The following is a 21,535-nucleotide window of genomic DNA, read 5'->3' as shown; positions in this document are numbered from 1 at the left end:
CTTTATTATACATTCACTTAAATTGGTATCTGCAATACAGTCTTTATCTGGTATATATTTTTGTATCCATTGCATGCTTCTAAAGGTAAAGTATTTTGTCGAATCTAACCCAATGAGATATCACCAACGTCACATTCATAAACAAAATTTATTTAACTGACAAATCCACTGACAGATAGCCCGCTAAGTTAGCGGTGTTGTTTTTTGTTGTTGTTTCAAATCGGTTTTTACAACCGAGCCAGCAAGAGGAAGATAGTTACCTGTTTTTATTCAAACGCTAGCCAGGAGCGGCGTGATTAGGCTGTTGTTACTTTTTTTTAAGCCGCTCACAGCTGCTCTGGGGGGGCGGAGTGTCTGCAAAGTGCAGCGCCGATTGGGGCGCTCGATCGGGGGAAGAGAGATGGCGTGCTTGTTGGAGGCCCCTCTCCGCATCAGTGTGCTGTCTGTGAGTGTCACTCCCACGATTTGAAATAGCACTGTTTAAATTCACTATTTGCAAACTCCCACAGTGCGTGGTCAGCATCATTTGATCAGCCTGAAGGAGAAGCTAAGGGCTTTCCTACTACGAGGGCTTTATGTCTTCTGTTAGCCCGCAAGCTAAGTTCAGGGCTTCGGAACATATAGCACTGTAGCGGTTCGCCTACGTAGCTGTTGGGGGCAACGGTTTTGTATCGTGACCTCGCGCGGACGGGCGGGGACGATCCGAACACGTGAAAGGGAGGCAGGGCACTGGCGAGTCAGGTCGCCCCGTCGGTGTGCGAAGGAGACTAGATCAAACGAACCATGTACCTGTCAGTGTGGCACGGAGCGAGTTAGCAGCTAACTGCTATGAGTGAGAGTGCTGTCACTACTGTCCCAAACACGTCTAGAAATCCACACGTTTTAGGACTTCTTATGCTCTTAGTCCGACCATCCGATATTATTTGTCCGTACCCACTGCAGCTTGCTAATTAGAATCGCAAAACGTAAGGCTGTTAACCTTGCAGTCGTTATGTGCTCTTAACTTACTTAGCTAATCACTAGCATACGGCTAAGCTAACGAAACTCCCCGAATGCCTTCTTCTCAGGAGGTTTCTTTACCGGGTAAAATACGCTTTGTCACTGAAAGTCCAGCAGTTGACTAAACTATGGCATTGTGAATTATTGTTGCAAGTGACAATGACTGCCAGGTGTACCGTAGCTGAATTTAAGGTAAAATAAGTAGCTTTCAGGAGCATAGTGGAACGCCCCCCACGCAGGGTAACGTTACATGCAGCAAGGACACTTTCCACTAACGTTAAAGGGGGCTCAGCTCGGCCCCTCTTTTGCAAAACGTCCTGGGCAATAATCATCTGGGTAATAATCTCACAGTGGTCAAATAATATGTACCGAACTGAATGATTAAACATTTGAATGCACGTAACTTTTTCATTGTTAATTGTCAAATTGACTTGATAAATGAACTAAATGAATATTTTCCTGCATTTTACGTGTAAATGCTATGAATAATACACTTTGAATAGTTAATACCACATTAAACATCCCTGGAACTTCTTTTGTCATGCAATCGGCAAAATGTAGTTACCCATTTATCATCTTTTACTCTATTTTTATTATCAATGCATGCAGTTTGGCACCTATTTACATGAAAAGTAAAACAAAGAAATATATTTTATGTAGATACATATTGTGTTGGACCTTTTTAAGCGGTCACCAAATGCATACCAGTAGCAGCGTGTTGTTGGCTGGCCGAGCGTTCATGTGGAACGTTCTGATCAAAGCTGACAATGAAATGCACACGTGTTTCTGGTGTCACTTGTAGCCGCTGGGTGCCTTGTACAACCTTTTAGAGGGCCCTGCCCTGCTGTATGTGATTGTGTTTATGACTGAATGCTTCGATTTTGGTTAAATTATCTTGAATCAAAGACTTAAACTTGTGTTTAATTGCTGTTTGCTTTAAACAAAATAACATTGAGTCCTTTTAATGCTTGCCTGTAATAGATTATGCAGAAACCCTTTCTCTGAGCATCTGAACCTTCATTTGTCATTTAATTGATCTTAAAATGACTTTCAAAATCTGAACTGTTGTACGTGTATCTGCATCACAGAGCGATGAAGAGCCAGAGATTCGTTCCGATTAACTTTCTAAATATTGTTTCTGTTTCATTTGTGCTCATGCAGGAAGTCACTGCCACGAGTCGCCATTATGTTGACAGACTGTTTGACCCCGACCCACAGAAAGTGCTTCAGGGAGTCATGTAAGTCCGGGTGGGGATGCATTTCAGTAATCGGTGTGACTTCATATTGCTCCCTCACTCTCTCTGACTCAGTGGTTATTTTTAACGTCCGAAGGGACTAGCTCTGGTTACGGCTCATAGCGCGCCGCTGGCCCGAGCACCTGAGTGGCTCGAAGGCCTGCTGCAGTTGTACTTTTCCATTAGACTCACTCACCTGCCATACGATATGATCGGGGGGCGCCTGCAGAGCGGAGCGAACCCCCTGTGTGTGTGTGTGTGTGTGTGTGTGTGTGTGTGTGTGTGTGTGTGTGTGTGTGTGTGTGTGTGTGTGTGTGTGTGTGTGTGTGTGTGTGTGTGTGTGTGTGTGTGTGTGTGTAAAAAGACTGCCCACCGGACACGGAAGGAAACGCAATGAAGCCTTCTGCTCTTTGTACAACAACATCTGCTTGAAACTTTGTTCCAATTTAGAAATGTCTGCCGTCTTCATAAGTCCTTTCACGACCTCTGCAGATGCAGAAACAAGCTGTACGTTGGGCGTCTGTAATCAGAGCGTTTATTAACTCTTCAAACCTTCGCTATTGACATTTTTTTTGTCTTAGTTGCCTCAGATAGTCTCCCAGAATGACCCGTGTGTGTGTGTGTGTGTGTGTGTGTGTTGTGTCCGACTTCACAGTGACATGAAGAACGCCGTCATAGGAAACAACAAGCAGAAGGCCAATCTGATCGTCCTGGGAGCTGTGCCCAGGTAATCCTACTGGACTCTGGGGGGGGGGAGAAGAAAAAAACAAACACACACCGTAAACGAACAGTGGAACAATGGAAGAGTTCAACGGTCGGCGATCTTTTGCTTTTTCCCTTCTGTGGTCGCAGGTTACTTTACCTGCTGCAGCAGAGCGCGTCCAGCCCGGAGCTTCGGACCGAGTGTGCCGTGGTGCTGGGCAGCTTGGCCATGGGCACGGAGAACAACATCAAGTCCCTGGTGGACTGTCACATCATCCCTGCCCTTCTTCAAGGTCGGACACACACACACACACACACACACACACACACACACACACACACACACACACACACACACACACGCAGATACCGACTGCATGCAGAACAGCACGTTGGGTGAGACCGCGACCTTCACAGCATTCCGTGTTTTGCGCTCGCAGGTCTGTTGTGTCCGGACCTGGTCTTCATTGAAGCTTGTCTTCGATGTCTCAGAACGGTCTTCATCAGTCCGGTCACTCCTGTGCAGCTGCTCTATACTGTAGGTTGTCTTGCACTGGTCCCGCCTGCGATGGACGCATTCTGTCCTACGCAGGTATCACCAGCTTCACTTGGTAGGAACGAGGCCGCTTCTAACTATTCGCGTCCCATCTGGCGATGTGTTTTAGGACCCCACTGTGATCCCCCATCTAATGTCTCTACTGAGCCGCTCACAGAGAACCCAGGAGTACATCACACAGATCTTCTCCCACTGTTGTAAGGTATTTGTTCTCACACACACACACACACACACACACACACACGAAGCCAGACAGAGGGTTGATTGGACCTTTGCCGTCTGCAGACTCCGGAGCACCAGGCGGTTCTTTTCAGCCACGGCGCCATCCAGAACATCGCCCCTCTTCTCATCTACCCTTCTTATAAGGTACGCGGTGGTCCCCCCTGTGCGAGTGTGTGCGTGATATGAACACGATTCCACTCCTCACTCCTCACTAACTGTCTCTGCAGGTGCGTATGCAGGCGTTAAAGTGCTTCTCGGTCCTGGCCTATGAGAACACTCAGGTCTCCATGACGCTGGTGAATGGTGAGTCTCTTCTCTCCTACTCGTGCAAGCTTCACTTTTCAACCCCCCCCCCCCCCCCTCATAGTTCATCCATGTCTTCCGTTCCCTCAGTGCTGGTGGAAGGTGAGCTGCTCTCTCAGGTGTTTGTCCGAATGATGCAAAGGGATCAGCCCATCGAGATGCAGCTAACGGCGGCCAAATGGTGAGCGACTCGAAACCGCTTCAGTCGATGTGAATGGATTTGACCCCCCCCCGTAACCTTTGCGAGAGTAACCCCCCCCCCCCCCCCCCCCCCCGCCGACTCTTCTAATTCCCAGTCTAACGTACATGTGCCGAGCGGGGGCCATCAGGACAGACGACAGCTGCGTGGTCCTGAAGGTCAGGCTTTTTGCAGACCTGTTCATTCCAACGGTCATTGGCGCTTCTTTTGTTAAACGTGACTCCCTCCGCCCCCCCCCCCCCCCCCCCCCTCAACCAGGCGCTGCCCTGCCTGGTGCGGATGTGCAGCAAAGAGCATTTGCTGGAGGAGCGGGTGGAGGGCGCGGAGACGCTGGCCTACCTGATGGAGCCCGACGTGGAGCTGCAGAGGATCGCGAGCACCACCGACCACCTGGTGGCCATGCTGGCCGACTACTTCAAGTACCCCAGCTCCGTGTCCGCCATCAACGACATCAAGAGGGTGGGTCGGAGCGGGCCCGTGTCATGTGATTGGGTTGTGATTAGGGGAGGGGGGCAGGTGTTTTTTATAAAGTTCGTGCTCAACCGTTTGGAACGTGGAGTCCATAACACACGTGCTAATGTCAGCATGCTAACAGACGACGACACTAAACGTTTGGGGGATCAGTTCGGCATCGTCGGCATGCAAGCATTTGGCGGATTAACGCTCGACACGTGGCAGCCAGGTAAAAGGTCGACGGGAACGACATCAGCGTCGCAGGTATCTCCGCATCGGACAGAAGAGCCGCGCTGCCAGTGTGGCGACAAACCATCATTCTTTCTCTTAATAAGGCCAAGAAAAAGGCTATTCTAAAGAATAGATTATTTAGCTCAGACTTTCAGGCTCGGGCCAGTCTAGTTATGCTCTGACCCTTAACCTTTAGTGTTTCTCAAGGGAGTCACAATGTTTTGGTTTGCCAGAAACAGAAATTAATTAGTTTGACATTTATCAACACTTTTTTTTTTTTTTTTTTTAAATCACAACGACAATGCGAGAGTTTACTTTCTGCTCCGTCACCTGCAGCTGGATCACGACCTGAAGCACGCACACGAGCTGAGGCAAGCTGCTTTCAAGCTGTACGCCTCGCTGGGCTCCAACGACGAGGACATCCGCAAAAAGGTGCCCCCCCCCCCCCCGTGTATGTGTTCCGCATGACTAATCACCCGCGGCTCTGTCGACTCGGGTTCCTAATGCCCTGCCTTCAGATCACAGAGACGGAGAACATGATGGACCGAATAGTCAGCGGCCTCTCAGAGTCCAGCATCAAAGTCCGACTGGCGGCCGTCAGGTACGACCTCGACCTCTTCTCGCGCGTGTGGAGTAGATCGTGACGTTTTTTTTTTTCCACACGCGGCCCCCACGAAATCAGCCGAGCGCTGAAGGTATTGAACTTCGTTTGAGCCGTCGCGTCTCCGCTCTGAGACATGTCCACATCAAAGGAGGTTCATTTCTGTTGCCTTGATGAACGCAGCATGTACTTGTCGTTATGCTAACCTTTCCATAATGGATATAAAAAATGAGTCTATTTAAAAAAGTTTTATTGAGAAGTTTGAGAAAATGAAAATGATATAGCGTTTGTCCCCCCCCCCCCCCCCCCCCCCCACCAAGGTGTCTTCACAGTCTGTCGCGGTCGGTGCAGCAGCTGAGGACGAGTTTCCATGACCACGCCGTGTGGAAGCCCCTCATGAAGGTCAGTGGAGCAGCAGTGAACATCCCTCTGTAGGCTCTGTAGGCTCGGGGGCCGTGTTTGTGCGCTCGGACTGAGACCTCGCCCCCCCCCCCCCCCCCCCCCCCCCCCTTGTACGCAGCTGTTGCAGAACGCCCCGGACGAAGTCCTGGTCATGGCCTCCTCCACGCTATGCAATCTCCTCCTGGAGTTCTCCCCCAGCAAAGAGGTCAGCGCACACACGCACACACACACGCACACACAGAACGACTTGGGTCACTTTAATACTCGAAGCCGTTGTTTTCCGTTGATCCGCAGCCCATCCTGGAGTCGGGAGTGATTGAATTACTATGCAGTCTGACCCAGAGCGACAGTCCTGCACTGAGGGTCAATGGGATCTGGGCCCTGATGGTAAGTTTTTTTTTTTTTTTCACTTGTTTGCTGCTTAACAACCATCAGAATCTTGATTCTGTTCCCTTCACGGACTGGAAGTAAAGAACAATGTGTTTTTTTTTTGCGTTAAGAACATGGCGTTTCAGGCCGACCAGAAGGTGAAGGTGGAGATCGTTCGGAGTTTGGGGACGGAGCAGCTGTTCCGCCTGCTGTCAGACCCCGACTCCAACGTGCTGATGAAGACCCTCGGTTTGCTGCGCAACCTGCTGGCAACGCGCCCAGTGAGAAACACACACACACACACACACACACGATGGGAGACTGGCGTTCTTATTATTGTCCACTTGTCTGACTGCTTTCTTGTGTTGATGCTGTTTTGTACCCGTACCACCATCCCATAGACCCATCTAGTGGGTGATGTTCCTCACCAGGATGCAGTGACACAGCTGTAGTGCAGATCTCCATCGCTCCGTACTGACGCGTCTTCTTTGTGTTTTTTTTTTGTCTGCCGCGCAGCACATAGACCAGATCATGAGCTCTCACGGGAAGCAGATCATGCAGGCGGTGACCCTCATCCTGGAAGCGGAGCACAGTGCGGAGGTCAAAGAGCAGGTGAGCCGCCGCCGCCGCCTCCGTTGCCTGCGGATGGGTTTCGTGCAGAGTGCGCGTGAAAAGCTGCGCGGGTTCTTTTTGTCCGGCTTCCGCATGCGGAGCAGCGTCTGTGGCGCTGTCGTCGCTCCGTGCGGAGTTTGTGTGTTTGTTTTTCGGGTGGCGGCGCCGACGCGTGACGCTCTCTTTTTTTTTTTTTCACCCGTCAGACGCTGTGCATCCTGGCCAACGTCGCCGACGGCAACACGGCCAAGGAACTCATCATGACCAACGACGACATGCTCCAGAAGATCAAACACTACATGGTACTGCACGCCGCGATCGCATGCCCCCCCCCCCCCCCCCCTCCCTCCCCACCTTATTGTGTACCGAGTTCTCACAGGAAGCACAAGCTGCGGTAGGTGGAGCCCACCGAGGGCGTCGCTGTGGAGCTGAGGCTGTCGTCGCCGTGGTGACGTCTTGTCCTTTTCGATTCCTCACAGTTCGTTTTTTGCTTTTGCGTCCTCTGGCGTTTTTTTGGACAATAACGTGACGAGCGGCCTCCTGCGTGCCCGCGTCCGAGGTGCCGAGCACGATTAGAAGCCACGCTGTAGACCCCCTATTCAGGCTCATGTGACCTCTGCTTTTGCCCCATTTTTTTTCTTTCTTTTTCCTCTCACTTGCACATTTTTTCTGACTCCTGCTCTTCCTGCAGGGACATTCCAATGTGAAACTGCAGCTCGCCGCCACCTTCTGCATCTCAAATCTAATCTGGAACGAGGAGGACGGTAAGAGACGCACCACACGGAGGAAGGAAGGGGGGGGGGGGGGGGGCTACAGAGAAAGGGGGGCCGCGTTCAGAGAGAGGAGACAGATGGAAGGGAGGAAAGTTTAGTCTTTTTCTGGTAAATTGTTGTCCTTCACATCACAGCAGAAAAACACGAGCTCTGCGTTGTGCTTTGCTTGGTCAAAGCATTTAATCCCCCCCCCCCAAAAAAAAAACAGCCACACAGTGGCGCTGCACCAAATGAAGCCACCTTAGCTGCAATGCTAATGTCGCTAGCAATGGATAACTATGTAATGTAAACTGCTGCATGTGTTTTGTACAGTTCTGGAGATGCAGAAACACAAGTAATTTGTTTTGTCGTCCCGTCTTTCAGTTCAAGCAGTGGTCAACAGCGATTGTGCCCACAAAGGTCAGCACAGCTCAGGTCAAAGTTGCACAAATTTCAACTTCTTCTTTTAGACGCAAAGTGAAGTCTGTTGGATGATGATGGTGGTGCACTAAGTTGCTTAAAAGAAATGGCCATTTGTGGCTCTTATTCCTGGAAAAACGAGTTTAAAATGTTGTTTAAATGTATTATTTGAATGAATGGCTGCCTGTGCCTCGTGGCGTGTCCTCAGGTTCTCAGGAGCGTCAGGACAAGCTGAGGGAGATGGGCTTCGTGGACGTCCTGCACAAACTCACGCAGGCCTCGGACCCCAACCTCTGCGACAGGTGGGTCCGAGCAGCCAATCACAGACGGGCTCCCTCAAAAGGCCGGTCGGGCTGATCTGTTCCTCTCCTTCAGGGCCAAGACGGCGATGCAGCAGTACCTGGCGTGACCACAGAGGGGGCGGAGTCCTATCGGCCCGGGGGTCGGCGGCGGTGGCGGTGGCGGTTGGGGGACAGCGGTGGGGGGGGGGGGGCAACCTTTTGTTTCCTGTTGGGTTTGACCTCGAGGCTTGTTTCGTTGCACAAAAGACACCTTTTTTTGGACCCCGTGGCTGGGCTCCCTTCACCTGCCCCCCCCCCCCCCCCACCGCCCCTTATCACACCACCAGTTCAGCTCCATCCAAACCTCATCGTGGAGATTCTGAGACCGTGGCTGTGGTAGAATCAACGGTTAGGAGGGATTCTCGTTTCCCCCCCTCCCTTTTTTTTGGGGGGGGGGGGGGGGGTGTTTCATCATTGAAGTGATTTTGATTAAAATGTTTCCTTTTGGGACTTTGTGATTTTGAGATTTTTATTTTTTTTCCTGGTCGGAGAGCGGCACCACGTTGGTGCGTTTGGACTCGAGAGCTCGGCGTTCGGACATTTATTTTTTTAATTAATAACAAAAGTTAAAGTTCAGGCGTCGCAAACAAGGACAATTTTTTTGGGGGGGAAAAAAAAAGAAACCGACAGCCTATTTTGAAAAATTGGTTGTTTTTCTTTTTTTTTTCTTTTTTTTTCTTTTTTTTGTGGATACATACCTCGTAAATTTATAAACATAAATATATATTTTTGGATTTTTATTTTAGACCCTCTGTTGCTGTTTGTTTCGTTCTCTCTGAACGGGACGACTTCACTGGAGTGTGACTCAAGTGCGTGACATGGTCTGCAAAGATGAATACGGGAGGAAAAAAAAAAGTGTGTGTCCATTGATTCGAGGAAAAAGTGTGTCCGTCGCTTCTGTGCAACATCCTTATGATCCCAATGGGAAGTGTAGTTCCAGAGTGCTTACTCTGACCTGCTTAGTTACTGATTAACGGGCACGAGTCCAACCGAGCCGAGACCGGCACCGGACTCCCATGTTCTGTTTGTCGTTCCTGCAGACCCCGCCCCTTTCTGCGTGCGTCCGTCAAGAGGGATTTTTAAAAAAAAAACAAAAAAAAAAACGCTTCTTTCTATCCTCCGGTGTGTCCGGAGAGAGAAGAAGAAGAAGAAGAAGGATGCACCTGAGTGTTGTTCCCTCACATTTCAAACCCTGCTGAAAGAACGAATGTTGCCATTGAAAATATATGCAGAGCCCAAGAATGATTTCTTCTGTGTTGCGTCTTATTTCTTGTATGTGTGTGTGTGTGTGTGTGTGTGTGTCACATCTGCACTGAAACAAGTGGAGGCCTTTGTTTGAAGCAAACTCACATTCAAACATTAGTCTTTAAATATGAGAGCGAACTACTTCTCATTTTGATTCTATAGTCTTCTACAGAGGTTTATATCACCTTGTTTCTTGATCCAGAAATAACATTTTTTTGAACGTTGACATTGTAGAAGCAATCGAATGGATTTCATAATTCTTTTGTTAATATCAGCTTTTTCCACGCAGCAGTAGTCTTGAGTTGGTTGGATGACTTCTAGCAGCTCTGAAAACATTAAAGAAGAAGCAGAAGACTTGTCTGTTTGAAATAAATCCCTCATTTGGTTTGGCTGTTCAGTTCCACAGAGTAACGCAGGACTCTGAGCTCTTACAAAACAACACTTCTTTATTGTTGTACAGCGTGTAACCCTTTTTTAAATTTTTTATTTTATGTAACAGCGGCCTTTAATAAAACATCTGGAACAGCCCCGACCGCTCCCACCGGCCCTCCACAGCTGTACATTCCTCATGCAAAACACACAAAAAGCTGCAACATGCATTTAAAACCCTTTTGTGTAACCAAGACTCCCCCCCCCCCGCCCCACCCCCCATACAGAAAATAGAAACCAGAAATCTGACTGTTACGTCTCACGTGGGGCACAAAGGGCCTCACGACGCACAACACAAAACCGTGGAACCTGCCCCGTACCAGCTGTGTGTGTGTGTGTGTGTGTGTGTGTGTGTGTGTGTGTGTGTGTGTGTGTGTGTGTGTGTGTGTGTGTGTGTGTGTGTGTGTGTGTGTGTGTGTGTGTGTGTGTGTGTGTGTGTGTGTGTGTGTGTGTGTGTGCGTGCGTGTGTGTGCACGTGCTACATTAGAATTGAGACGGTGACACTCGAGTGCGTCTAATTGTGCGTTATAAACGGGTGTTTCTGTAACATGGAGCCGCACGTTGCTCGCGTCATAAATAAATAAATAAATAAATTCACAGCCTGGCTAAATAAATACGTTGGATTTTAGGTAAAGGTGCAAGGTGTTCTCTGGGGGGGGGGGACCTCTCCGTCTCACTTTGGACGGCTGCGACTGACTGGTGGCGGACTCCAGGGGGGTGGGGGGGGGGGGGGGGCTCTCTGCGTGGAGAAGGCACGAACGGCTGGTTGGCTGAAGCTGGACGAGTGGTGGACTGTCCCACTTGTCCCACTTGTGTCCCCACGCTGCTTCCCGAAAATCCTGCTTCTGTGTCTTTGGCTTCTGCTCCTCCACATGCTCCGGTAGCGGCTCAGACCAGTTCAAACATGTGGCGTATGCTGGGGGGGGGGGGGGATTTTAAATTGTAAAGATCAGGGCTGAAGACGTGTCCCTTTTGGTCCTTTCGGTTTTGAAAAGACACAAGAGCCAAACGGGGCTCCAGAGGTCAATGGCACGGGTCAAAAACTGGTCGCAATGTGTCCCAGCAGCTGCAAGGCAGGGGGGGGGGAGGTCGACTGACGCTACTGAAGTGTCGATACTGTAAGACAACTTGTGCTGTTGTAGTTGATCGGTGGAGAACCTCGCTGTCCCGGCCTCCCCGGGGGCGTGTCCCCGTCCGCCTGCGGGACGAATTGCTTCCTCGCTTCTCGTTTTTTTTTCTGCTACTCTTTTCAGTTTTTTATTTTTATTTTTTTTTTTTTTTTTTTTTCCCCGTTCATAACGCCGGCTCCTCTTCGTCGATGAAGCTGATGCTCTCCGCGCGGGGCTTCTCCTCCGCCTGGCGGCGCCCCCACTCGTGCATCTCCAGCTCCTGGGGCCGAGCGGCGGGCCGGGCCCCCCCCCCCCCCCATCCCCCGCCGCGGCTGCGAGTTGCGCCAAGGTGCACCCTGGGTATCCCTCTGGACGCCCCCCGCGCTGACAAAGTCCAGGGACAAGGGCAGGGAGACGGTGGAGGGATGTGGGGGGGAGGGGGCGGAGTGGAAGATCCTCAGCTGACCCGCCCCGGGGGAGGACGTGAGCGAGGGGGGGGGCCGAGCAGTGGCAGGACGGCGCGGGTGGGGGAGGGGAAGGAGGGGGAGGGGTGTCCTGTGAGGGAGGCGGAGGCGGCAGGCCGCGGCTGTCTCCGCCGCCAGGCGGGCGGGGGCCCCGGCAGGGGGAGAGGGACGGCGAGGAGCTGAGGGACATGGAGAAGGAGAGGGAGGGGGAGGGGGTGTGAGACGCCGGGGGGGGCTGGTCCTGCAGCGAGGGCGGATGCATCCCGTTACTGGAGCAGGCGGCGAGGCCTCCGTCGGGGCGACCTTCCCCCGGGGAGGGGAAGGGGGCGGGGCCCTCGGCGTCGGCCCCCGGGGGTTTGGATGGTTGCTGCGGCGACGGCGAAGAAGAACTACGCGTCTCCGGTGAATGGGGAGTCGGGAGAAGGCATCCTGGCAAATCCACACCCTCCGTGTCTCCGCTGTCCAGCAGGGAATGGGTGCCAGGTCTCTGGGGGGGGCGAGGCGCGGCGGCAGCGGGCGGCGCCACGTGACCGGCGCTCGTCGGGGGCGGGGTAAAATTTGGCATCATGGTCAACAGGATCGGCTGCGGGGCCGTTTGGAGGAGGGGCTTGAGCAGACGCGTCATTTCCTGCAGCTCCCGGCTGAGCGTGAAGACTTGTTTAGAGAGACTGTTCATCTGGAGAGAGAGAGAGAGAAGCACACACACACACACACACACACACACACACACACACACACACTACTAAACCAGAGTCTTTTTGTTCAAGAGGATAATGGGTGATTAAACAACAATGATGGCGACTGCTTCTTACCAAAATGACAAAACAAACACAGCTTTTTTGAGGATTGATGTGTAAAACCATCATCATCATCATCATCGTCATGGAGCACTCACCTCTTCAGTGAGTTTGGACACACTCTGCTTGATCTCTGAGTGCTCCCGGATTCCTACGCACACACACACACACACACGCACAGAAACATTAATCCTGCAATGAAACTATTAATCTCACAGGAGTCTTCGGCCTGTGTGTGTGCGCGCGCGCGTGTGTGTTAGTTACCTGGGTACGGAGAGGGCGGGGCAATGGGTGACATGCTGGGACTGAACTCAAACTTCTGTGAGGAGGTGGAGTTGCTCTCAGTTTCGATGCCGTCCACGAATCTATGCAGCAGAAAAATCAGCGAGTCTTAATTACAGCGCGCGTGCGTTGGCTGCTGAGTAAGTCCTTAAGTTCCGTGCACGCATTGCCACTTTCCATGTGCACGCATCAAAAGCAGCCACGTGATCCACCAGTACCCTCCCCCCCCACTTCCTACTGGTTACCATGGCAGCCACACACATACTGCTGCTACCTCCTGGGTTGTGTTGTGCGTGCGTGCGTGCGTGCGTTACCTCGGGCTGAGCTCGCACGGCGCACTGCAGAAGCTGACCACGGGGATCTGCAGGGTGGCGGGGCGGGGGGGCTCGGAGGGCGCGCGGAACGGCCTCGGCTGCAGCAGAGGGGAGCGCAGCGGCGAGCTGAGCCCCCGGCCGAGGCGCAGCGGGGAGCGGGGGGCGCGCGGCACCGAGTTCGCCTGGTCGTCGCCCTCCTCGTCCTCGCGGATCGACGGCAGCTTCTTCACCGGGCCGCCGTTGCTCTCCCAGTCCACCTGCGGGTCCAAGCCAGAGTTTGACCCCCCTCCACCCCCCCGCTGCGAACCCGCTGCGTCCCCTGTGGCGCAGTGGCGTGGGTTCGCCAGCGGGGGGCGGACGGACCACGGGAACCGCTGCCGTTGACTGGTCGCGATGCACTAAACTCCCAACCCACTCCCCACTGTGGCAGAGAGCATCTCGAGGACTCACACAACCACCGCGGGTTCCGCGATCAATTACCCGATTCCCGAGAACACCAAAGGGGCTGATGTTCTATTAAGTGCACTCCATTAGCTTCTATTCAGTTCCCCTCGGCTGCTTCTTATGCTTTTTTGCTTCATGTTTCGTCGTTGATATTTATCATAATCAGAATGAATTGTTTCTGTTCCTGCATGCGGAGAAGAGTAGAGGGGATGAAAGGGAGCACACGTGCTGCTGACATCACAAGCAGAAGCTCCTTTCTCTGTAGATCATGTTACAGGTGAAACTCGAAAAATTTGAATATCGTGCAAAAGTTCATTACTTTAATAAAATGCGAGATTATACTAATATAGTTGTGGAGTGAATATTGTTATGACTGCAAAAAAGAAGCCAGTCACGCTACAGTTAAAACACACTGCTGGTGCTGACTTTTTCCTCCTCACTTTTCTCCCAGCATGCACGCACACGCGCGCACACACACACACACACACACACACACACACACACACACACACACACACACCACACACACACACACACACACACACACACACACACACACACACACACACACTCCCCTGGCAGTTACACTCGTCCTTGTTCCCCATCAGCAATGTCCCTGCTTATGAATTGAATAATTCAGGCGGTCTTCAGTTTGCCCGGTCGCCCAAACTTCCAGCCACGACTAACTAAACAACGGGACTTTCTGGGTGAGATTGGAAGAGAGGTGGGGGGGGGGGGGGGGGGGGTCGAAAGGTCGCCGTTGAAGTGTCAAGATGCAGAAAAACAAGAGCAGATTTTCAGCCTTCCTTCCGTGGCTTCCATGACTTTAGGAAATAGATGTCTTTGTGTATTTCTTGAGGTGAGATAGTTCTCACACTTTCTTTTTTAATATAACTTGAGGTATGTTTTCATATATTTTGTAAATGTCTTTTTCTCTTTGATGCCCCGAGTTCACGCTACAAGTGTTATATTTGATACAGAATGAAATATGTCAGAGTCATTTAATCCCCTCATAAAATACAACAATAAAAGAACAATAAAAGAGTGAGGGACGAGTCTTTCTGCACTGTGTTAGAAACGTGTGATAAAAAACAATTTCATTGCATCCAGTTCCAAAATGAAACGGCACCTTTGGGGGGTTACAGTACAAATTGTCGTTCTCCTCCACCGGCTTCGATGTAATAACATCACCGGGGGCCTGCAGTGAGTTACGCCCCTCCACTTCCCCTTGACCCCCCCCCTTCTCCCACCTCTCACTTTAATTAAGTCTCTCCTCCCCCCCTCAACCTGCCTGCTTAGCATTCTCTCTGCTCCTCGTCCCCTCCGCCCTCCCCCCTTCCCTGGGTGCCACCGTGATGTATTTTTAGCTCTCTTATTCTAATCTTAGCTCTGGAGGAAAAACCAAGGGAGTGCTCCTGCAACGTGTGGTGGGGGGGGGGGCGGGGGGGGATACGTTTTTGCCTAGGTGTGAGTGTGTGTGCGAGTGTCAAAGTTGTGCATCTCACATCATGTGTGCGTGATCGAGTCATCTGACTCAATTGTGTATCGCCGTGTTTTCATCAAGTCGGCACGTCGCCTCTTTGTTGCCATAACGACGATTATTCATTATTAGGATTTCCTCTTTAAGTCTCTGCATTCTGCTGAACCGGTCCCAGAAAAGTTCTGCGCACCGCATCTGGAGGCCAAAGCACAGCTGTGTGTGTGTGTGTGTGTGTGTGTGTGTTTGTGCGTGCAGCGGCTCGTGAATACGGACACGCTGATGTATGCCCACTCCGGAGCATCACTCGCCTCTGCAGTGGAAAAAGGGGGTTAGACGAAGAGCGGAACAGAAAGCCCCCCCCCCCCCCCCTCCTCCTCCTCTCCCCCCCTCCCGTCTCTCCTGCTCAACCTTTCTCTTCTCCTCGGCTGGCCGAGCTATTTATATCCAGCGAGATCCAATCTTAGCGGCGGCTGCGGGGGAACGCGGTTATTTATAGCACGGGGACAGCTTTAAACAGAAGCACGCCGCTATTCTGGTCCCTGTGTTTTTCTGCCGCATCAGCCAGAGGCCCTGGTTGTGTGTGTCTGTGTGTGTGTGTGTGTCTGTGTGTTATGAAAAAAGCACTTTGAGGACTCTGTGTGGTGCACAGCTCTTACACGTGAGACCCCTCTGAAGGGTCTCTCTGGGCACCCATTAGAATTTCATTTTGGATTTGCACTTTTGAGGCCGCACATGGAGAGATGGGGACTGATCCGGGGGGGGTGGGGGTGGGGGGCGGGGGGGGGATCCGAGACTCAAGGGCATCTGCTTTCCTTGTCATAACGAGAAAACTTTCTCGTATGTTGTTTTCACTAAATTCTTTTAAGTTGATGATACATATTTCTTATGTCATCTTTTCCTCCAGATATATACCAAATGATTCCGACTTTGTCATCTTATATCCTTAAAAAAAAGGTGAAACGCTATTTTACACATCATCTAAATGCCACCCTGAGACCTTCCATCGGCCCTTTGGGTTGATACAACCTTACATGTACACCTTCCCTGCATTCTGCATTCTTACAGTCTCTCTCTCTCTCTCTCCCTCTCTCTCTCGCTCTCTCTCTCTCTCTCTCGCTCTGCGGCGCTGTGCGTACTCACGTCGGCGCCGTTGCCCTCCCGCAGGTTGTACGTGAGGTCGTGCTGGATCTCGCTGATGAACTTCTGGGCGTACTCGGGGTAGAGGCGGAGGACCTCGCGGAGGCCCTTGAGGCTGATGTACTGCAGGTCGCAGTAGGTCAGGGCCTTGACGTTGGCGTTGGTCTTGATCACCTGCTCCTTGGTCAGCGAGTCGGAGCCGATCAGGTCGCCTTTACCTGTGCACACGCACGCGGACACACGTTTCGAGTCTTTGAAGCAGCAGACGGCCCAGAGCAGTGAATTAAACATACACACTCGAGAACACATCAGACGAATGGACCGGCAAGGCGATGCAACAAAGGTGCGAAGGCGTTGCATCGAATGTTAATTGTACGTGAGATTATTATTTTTTTTACTTTTACTTTTACTTTACAGCATTTAGCAGTGAGTGAGTCTCTCCTTTGAAGATTGACGGATGAGGCCTCTCTGAACGAGCTTTGTGGAGTCTGGGGAAAATAATAATACAAATAATCTCTGTTTCTTCTTTCTTTCTTCATCAGGGGAATAAAGGTCAGAAAACCTCATTGACAGTTTTCCCTCTTTAATTGGTCTCACGTGAGGATGCTGGAAAACCCCTTTAACATGCGAGACTGGATCCCACGATTACAAGTATGACCTTTTTTCTTATACATTAAGGTTTTTTGTTTTAGGATTCTGCATTTACCACCAATCCAAGGCAGCATCTGTACGGATGGATTTGATTTATTATCATTTATTTTTTTAATCATGGCGGAATGTGTCTCCTTTTTGTCTATTTTGAAGCGAGAGGGAAGCTGAGTGTGGAGAGCAGGAGCAGCAGCACACGGCGCCTCCAGCTCCGCGCTCCTCCACCCACCACCTCCGCCCCTCTCCCCCCCCCCCCCTCCCCCTACGTCCTCTGGTTGGCTCTCCGCCGCTCCTCGCGTCCCTCACACATCTGCTGCCCCCTCACTCTCGCTTCCTCCCCGCCTCCGGTTGTCTTTTTGACGACGCGGCGGCGGCGGTAAGCGAGACGAGATCCCAGCGGGAGGCGGGTGCTCCAAACGTGGCTTTCGGGAAGGGCGTTCGTCTGGTGCTCTGTGTCTGAGGCGAAGGGGACGAGGGCGCTGGTGGCAAAGAAGCCACCTCAGATGCGATTACGTCAGGGGGTCAGACTCAGTGTCGCTCTTGTACTCCGTCTTCAGTCAACGTTGTCTAAGAGAATTCGGTCAACTGCCTTTCAAATCTAAAAGCTTCCTGAGTAGCAAGCCCACGTTTACAGGCTGAGAATGAGACAAAACGCCTCGTACAGCATTCATTCATGTTGCTGATGTGGAACAGAGGGAGCAGCCGCCTTCTAAGCGCGGCGTGCGGTTCCTGGAAGGAGGCCGCGGACGCGGGTTCCCGGTAAAAGACGCCACGGGTCCCGCCATTAATAATCCAGGCTGCTTCAATAATGCACAAATATATTCATTATTAATCCCATTCCGTCCATGGGTGCGAGTGTATGTGCGCCACACACACCCACACACACACACACGCAGGTACGGCCCATAAATCGATGCATCCTGACCTTCCACCTTCCGCCCGTTTCACACACATGACACAAACACACCTCGGGGGACGCGTTGTAGTGGATTAGCGCCGCGGAGGCTTTGAAGCACATCCAGTGGAAATTAGATTTCGGCCCACCGGAGGAATCATTCCAAGGTGCGACTTGTTGGGTCCAACCTCCAATTTGCAGGATTTCGTTCAGCGTCGGCTGATTTCGGGTTTTGTTCAGTTCTGTGATTGTGTTGTGTCTCGGGGAAACGTAATTAACTGGATTAGCTCCAGTGTTTATAGAGAAACGCTTCGTCTCTCTCACCACATTTGCAGCATTTGGGAGATTTTGCAGTAGAAAAAGCCGAAAAGCGTTATAAGGTATATTTAAAATCCTGATATCAAATTACGATGATGTGCTTTGTACACATGTGCCACACATACATCTCAAAATCTACACTCATTATGTGGGGTCTGATAGATGGATGGATTGGAGGATTATTGTGCGTATCTCACAGGCCCGACGCGTGTGTGTGTTTGTGTGTCTGTGTGTGTGTGTGTGTGTGTGTGTGTGTGTGTGTGTGGGCAGGTCTGGCGAAAAGCCTTTACAGCAGCTCTTTCTCAGCCAGGCCGTCCCCGTCGTCTGAGTGTCCTTCTCTCCTTCTCTCCTTCTCTCCTTCTCTCCTTTGTCTCTCTCATCCGCCTAATTTCCACTTAAATCCAAAGTTCCAGGTCTGATTGGAGGAAAACACCCGTGTGAAGTGATTAAAAAAAATAAAAATCAGCCTAAACGGTATTTCACATCAAAGACATCGGACATCCTCTCATTAACTCCCCTTTAGACAGGCATTTGTCTCAAAAAGCTACGAGGGTTATGATTAGTTAGTTAGTTTTTTTTATCCCATTTTGCACCTCGATTTCCTGTCATTCTGCTGTCTAGGAATCAACATAATAGCCAAATGCCACCATTATTTCAAACAATTGGGGAAACAAATGAGGAAAACAGCTCAAATCTTAAAGGCGTGACGGAGGCATTTATGTAGTCATTTCAGACTTTTGTTTGGTTCAGATGAATTGCCCATAATTAATCAATATAGAGAGAAATAAATAGCATTGGAAACATGAAAGCTCCATCTTTTATTTTGTATTTCTTTGAGTGGATTGGACCCCCGTCAACCACCTCGCCCCCTCTGACTCACCCAGTATGGCCAGCACGGTGTTGTCCTTCAGGACCTCCATGGACCCGGAGCACACAAAGTAGATGGCCTGCAGGGCGTCCCCCTGCCGGATGAGAACTCGCCCGGCGCGCAGAAGGACGTCCTGATGATGAGTGACAGGAGCGCAGGCAGCCGCGGCTCGCCGACTCGAACAGCGGCAGCTGGAGCAGCTCCTTGTTCAGGTGCATGGCGATGTCGGCCCTCAGCTCGTCGGGGAAGTCCTTCAGCAGCTGTCGGGGGGGGGGGGGGGGGGGGGGGGGGGAGGGGTCTACGCTCAGCCAGGTGCTCCCAGAAAACGGGCCAATAAGGGAAGAAAAGCCCCCCCCCCCCTCCCCTCGTCCTCACCTCGCTGACGTCGATGCCGTTGTTGACGGACCACGTGGTCTGGAAGCACTCCAGCATGCGCTGCTCCAGGGCCTTGGGCAGCCGGTGCACCCGGATGAAGTCCTTCAGGTCCTTGGTGCGCGTGTGGTACAGCGAGCGCCGCGAGTACATCCTCTGGATGATGGCCGTCACGTTGCCGAACACCACCGCGTGCATCAGCGCTAGGGGGGGGGGGGGGGGGGTGAAGTACGACACGGGTCACGTTTGATGTTTGATTGGCCTTTAACTGGAAGCCTGGAGAAGATCCCATAATGCTTCTGGGAGATTCATGTCATATCTTTGTAAGCCCCAAAGAAGCTGAGGGGCGGATTTCTGCTTTCACACAAAAACACGCCGCTGGAATGAAAATAATTGAATAAATCTTTGCGATATTATCTTTCTCAGCGGCTCTCATTTAAATATGACAAACGCCTCCCTGGATGCCGTGTTGGTGTTTAATGAGCAGGTGCACGCGTCTCTTAAAGCGTCCAGGCTCGACTCCACAGCGCTTTCTCTCCCCAAAGTCAATTCTCGGGCCAAGAAGAAAAGCCGGAAAAGAAACTCTCGGATCAGAGGACACTCAGCCGGTCCACACAGACTAATGACATCATTTTAGGATGGGTCCCCCCCCCCACCCGGCAGGCGGAGCGACCCACCTCACTCTCTCAGCAGAACCCTGGAGTTAAGGCCTATAAGCATCCTTCAGTCGGAGCTTAATTCAACAACCGACAAGCTCATATTTTCATGTTTTTGGGTTTTTATAGCGGGGCGGGGTGGGGCTGGGGGGGCGGGGTGCTGAGAAAAGGAGTAGCCCATATTTTACGGCCCAATCAACTGTCCTCTGAGCACAAATCTGTCACAGGTGACCTTTCCATTAGTTTCCCATCTCTTCTTTTATTGCTTCCTCGGTGAACATTCAGCTCTCGCCATTACGGATCAGCACCAACGCGTCTGTCTGTGCTGCACGCTGTGCGTTACGTTTCACTAGCAGGCGGAGCGATGGCGTCTTTAAACGCGCCGCAGTAATAGCGAGAGGGTCGAGTCGGGCCCCCTTTCAGGTCAGCTGGCGGCCATTATGAAAAGAACCGTGGTTTTTAAGGGACTGCTTTTTTTCGGGCGAGGGGCACTCGTTGACATTTTACACGGCGTCGCTCAAATGGCTGTAAAAACATCAGTTCTGCACTTTATTCAGCTGCAGAAAAGCGCTGCCAAACCCAGAGCAGCCTTGAGAAGTGGCGCATGAGTCATTTGAGAAGTTTGAAACATGTGAAATTATCCCCTCCGCGGTGATAAAAGATAAGAAATATTTATTTAAGGGATTTTGTGTTATTATCTCAAATAGTTGAAGCCCCAGAGTTCTTTGTATCTAAAACTTCAAAGAATATGAAATATTTAAAGACTCCTCTCGCAAGAATAAAGACTCAGAGAGTTCTTTTTTTAATCAAAGGTGAGCTCACGCAGACACAGACAAAACTCACTCAAGTCGCTCATTGGTTATTTTTGTAAAATTTGCTGATTAAACTACCACAAAATGTAAAAAAAAAAAGCGTTTTAGCTTTTTACTATTCACCAAAAGTGGAGAACAATCCGTCTGCAGTCAATCGATCTCGATCTCGATACATCCTCGTAACAAATAAACAAGCACGGGGGGGGGGGGGGGGGGGGGGCGTGTAATGAAAGCCTTCAATCAAGGACCAGGGACTAACGAGACACCGAATGGATGGTTCTGCACCCGAGATCCTGTGTGTCGCTAAATCACTGAGGGTGCCTGCAAGGAGCTAAAGGGTATTATAGGATACATATACTGTATATATATATATATATATATTAACCTTTGATCATTTTGTTTTGTGTATTCAGTGTATTGAGAATTGTTAACTTAGTCACTTGTGACTAATAAATATCTATTCATGCACATGAGACAGATGGAATGAACTCACCTCCGATGAGCATGGTGCAGATGGAGAAGATCTTCTCGGAGTCGGTGTTGGCCGACACGTTTCCGAACCCCACGCTGGTGAGGCTGCTCAGAGCGAAGTAGAGCGACGTCACGTAGCTGCTACGCACCGACGGGCCCCCCGTCTCCGCCGCCGCCGCCCGCCTCCGGACGCGTTACCGTGGTACTGGCTGGAGTTCCAGGGGCCCTGCCCGCCGACCTCCGACCCCGACACGTTCCACTGGCTTCCGTTGGCGCCGACGGGGCCCGGAGACGTCAAGGAGGGCAGGAGGTACGGCGTCCCCAGACGCTTGGCCAGCTCGTGGAGCCAACCTGAGGGACAGATGAGACTTCATCTACACCCGAAAGGTACAACAAT

At 51.3% G+C, this 21,535-nt stretch overlaps 2 protein-coding genes across 4 annotated transcripts in view; one reads left to right on the top strand and one right to left on the bottom strand.

Annotated features, from left to right (window-relative positions):
• The first annotated feature begins 127 nt into the window (after positions 1–127).
• Positions 128–8,543, top strand: armc8 (armadillo repeat containing 8). Of its 3 annotated transcripts, none has more exons than XM_037488303.2 (23): positions 128–445; positions 2,161–2,237; positions 2,890–2,961; positions 3,087–3,229; positions 3,377–3,474; positions 3,602–3,694; positions 3,778–3,858; positions 3,942–4,017; positions 4,108–4,198; positions 4,314–4,374; positions 4,475–4,675; positions 5,237–5,332; positions 5,419–5,501; positions 5,822–5,903; positions 6,022–6,108; positions 6,198–6,290; positions 6,404–6,553; positions 6,789–6,884; positions 7,091–7,186; positions 7,576–7,648; positions 8,021–8,056; positions 8,265–8,358; positions 8,432–8,543. In XM_037488303.2, the coding sequence occupies exons 1-23, from the start codon at positions 401–403 to the stop codon at positions 8,463–8,465; spliced, it is 2,058 nt and encodes a 685-aa protein (XP_037344200.1). In that variant the 5' UTR covers positions 128–400; the 3' UTR covers positions 8,466–8,543. The 3 variants fall into 3 exon arrangements, with proteins under 3 accessions (XP_037344200.1, XP_037344202.1, XP_062421013.1); XM_062565029.1 differs by lacking the exon at positions 128–445 and adding an exon at positions 760–1,191 and having other exon boundaries at positions 8,432–8,529; XM_037488305.2 differs by lacking the exon at positions 8,021–8,056 and having other exon boundaries at positions 8,432–8,529.
• Positions 8,544–10,803: 2,260 nt separating this feature from the next.
• kcnh3 (potassium voltage-gated channel, subfamily H (eag-related), member 3) overlaps positions 10,804–21,535 on the bottom strand; it is a 29,051-nt gene continuing 18,319 nt past the window's right edge. Inside the window, exons 2-10 of the mRNA XM_062564866.1 lie at positions 21,345–21,489; positions 21,161–21,243; positions 19,234–19,402; positions 18,840–19,030; positions 16,102–16,316; positions 13,038–13,294; positions 12,706–12,806; positions 12,540–12,592; positions 10,804–12,320 (exon numbers count right to left, since the gene is read on the bottom strand). Coding sequence (XP_062420850.1) covers positions 11,007–12,320; positions 12,540–12,592; positions 12,706–12,806; positions 13,038–13,294; positions 16,102–16,316; positions 18,840–19,030; positions 19,234–19,402; positions 21,161–21,243; positions 21,345–21,489 — 2,528 coding nt within the window. The 3' untranslated portion in view covers positions 10,804–11,006. The remainder of the gene's footprint in view (positions 12,321–12,539; positions 12,593–12,705; positions 12,807–13,037; positions 13,295–16,101; positions 16,317–18,839; positions 19,031–19,233; positions 19,403–21,160; positions 21,244–21,344; positions 21,490–21,535) is intronic.

Source organism: Pungitius pungitius, chromosome 10 (genome assembly GCF_949316345.1).
Source record: "Pungitius pungitius chromosome 10, fPunPun2.1, whole genome shotgun sequence".
In the NCBI taxonomy this organism is placed as follows: Eukaryota; Metazoa; Chordata; class Actinopteri; order Perciformes; family Gasterosteidae; genus Pungitius; species Pungitius pungitius.
Note: the sequence above shows the minus strand (reverse complement) of the source record. Positions and strands in the feature narration are given on the sequence as shown.

Bases quoted from the DNA above. Each gene is read 5' to 3' on its own strand.
- armc8 (XM_037488303.2), top strand. From the start codon at position 401: ATGGCGTGCTTGTTGGAGGCCCCTCTCCGCATCAGTGTGCTGTCT. The intron at 7,187-7,575 runs GTACTGCACGCC...CTCTTCCTGCAG, and splicing joins AGAAGATCAAACACTACATG to GGACATTCCAATGTGAAACT. The intron at 8,057-8,264 runs GTCAGCACAGCT...GCGTGTCCTCAG, and splicing joins CAGCGATTGTGCCCACAAAG to GTTCTCAGGAGCGTCAGGAC.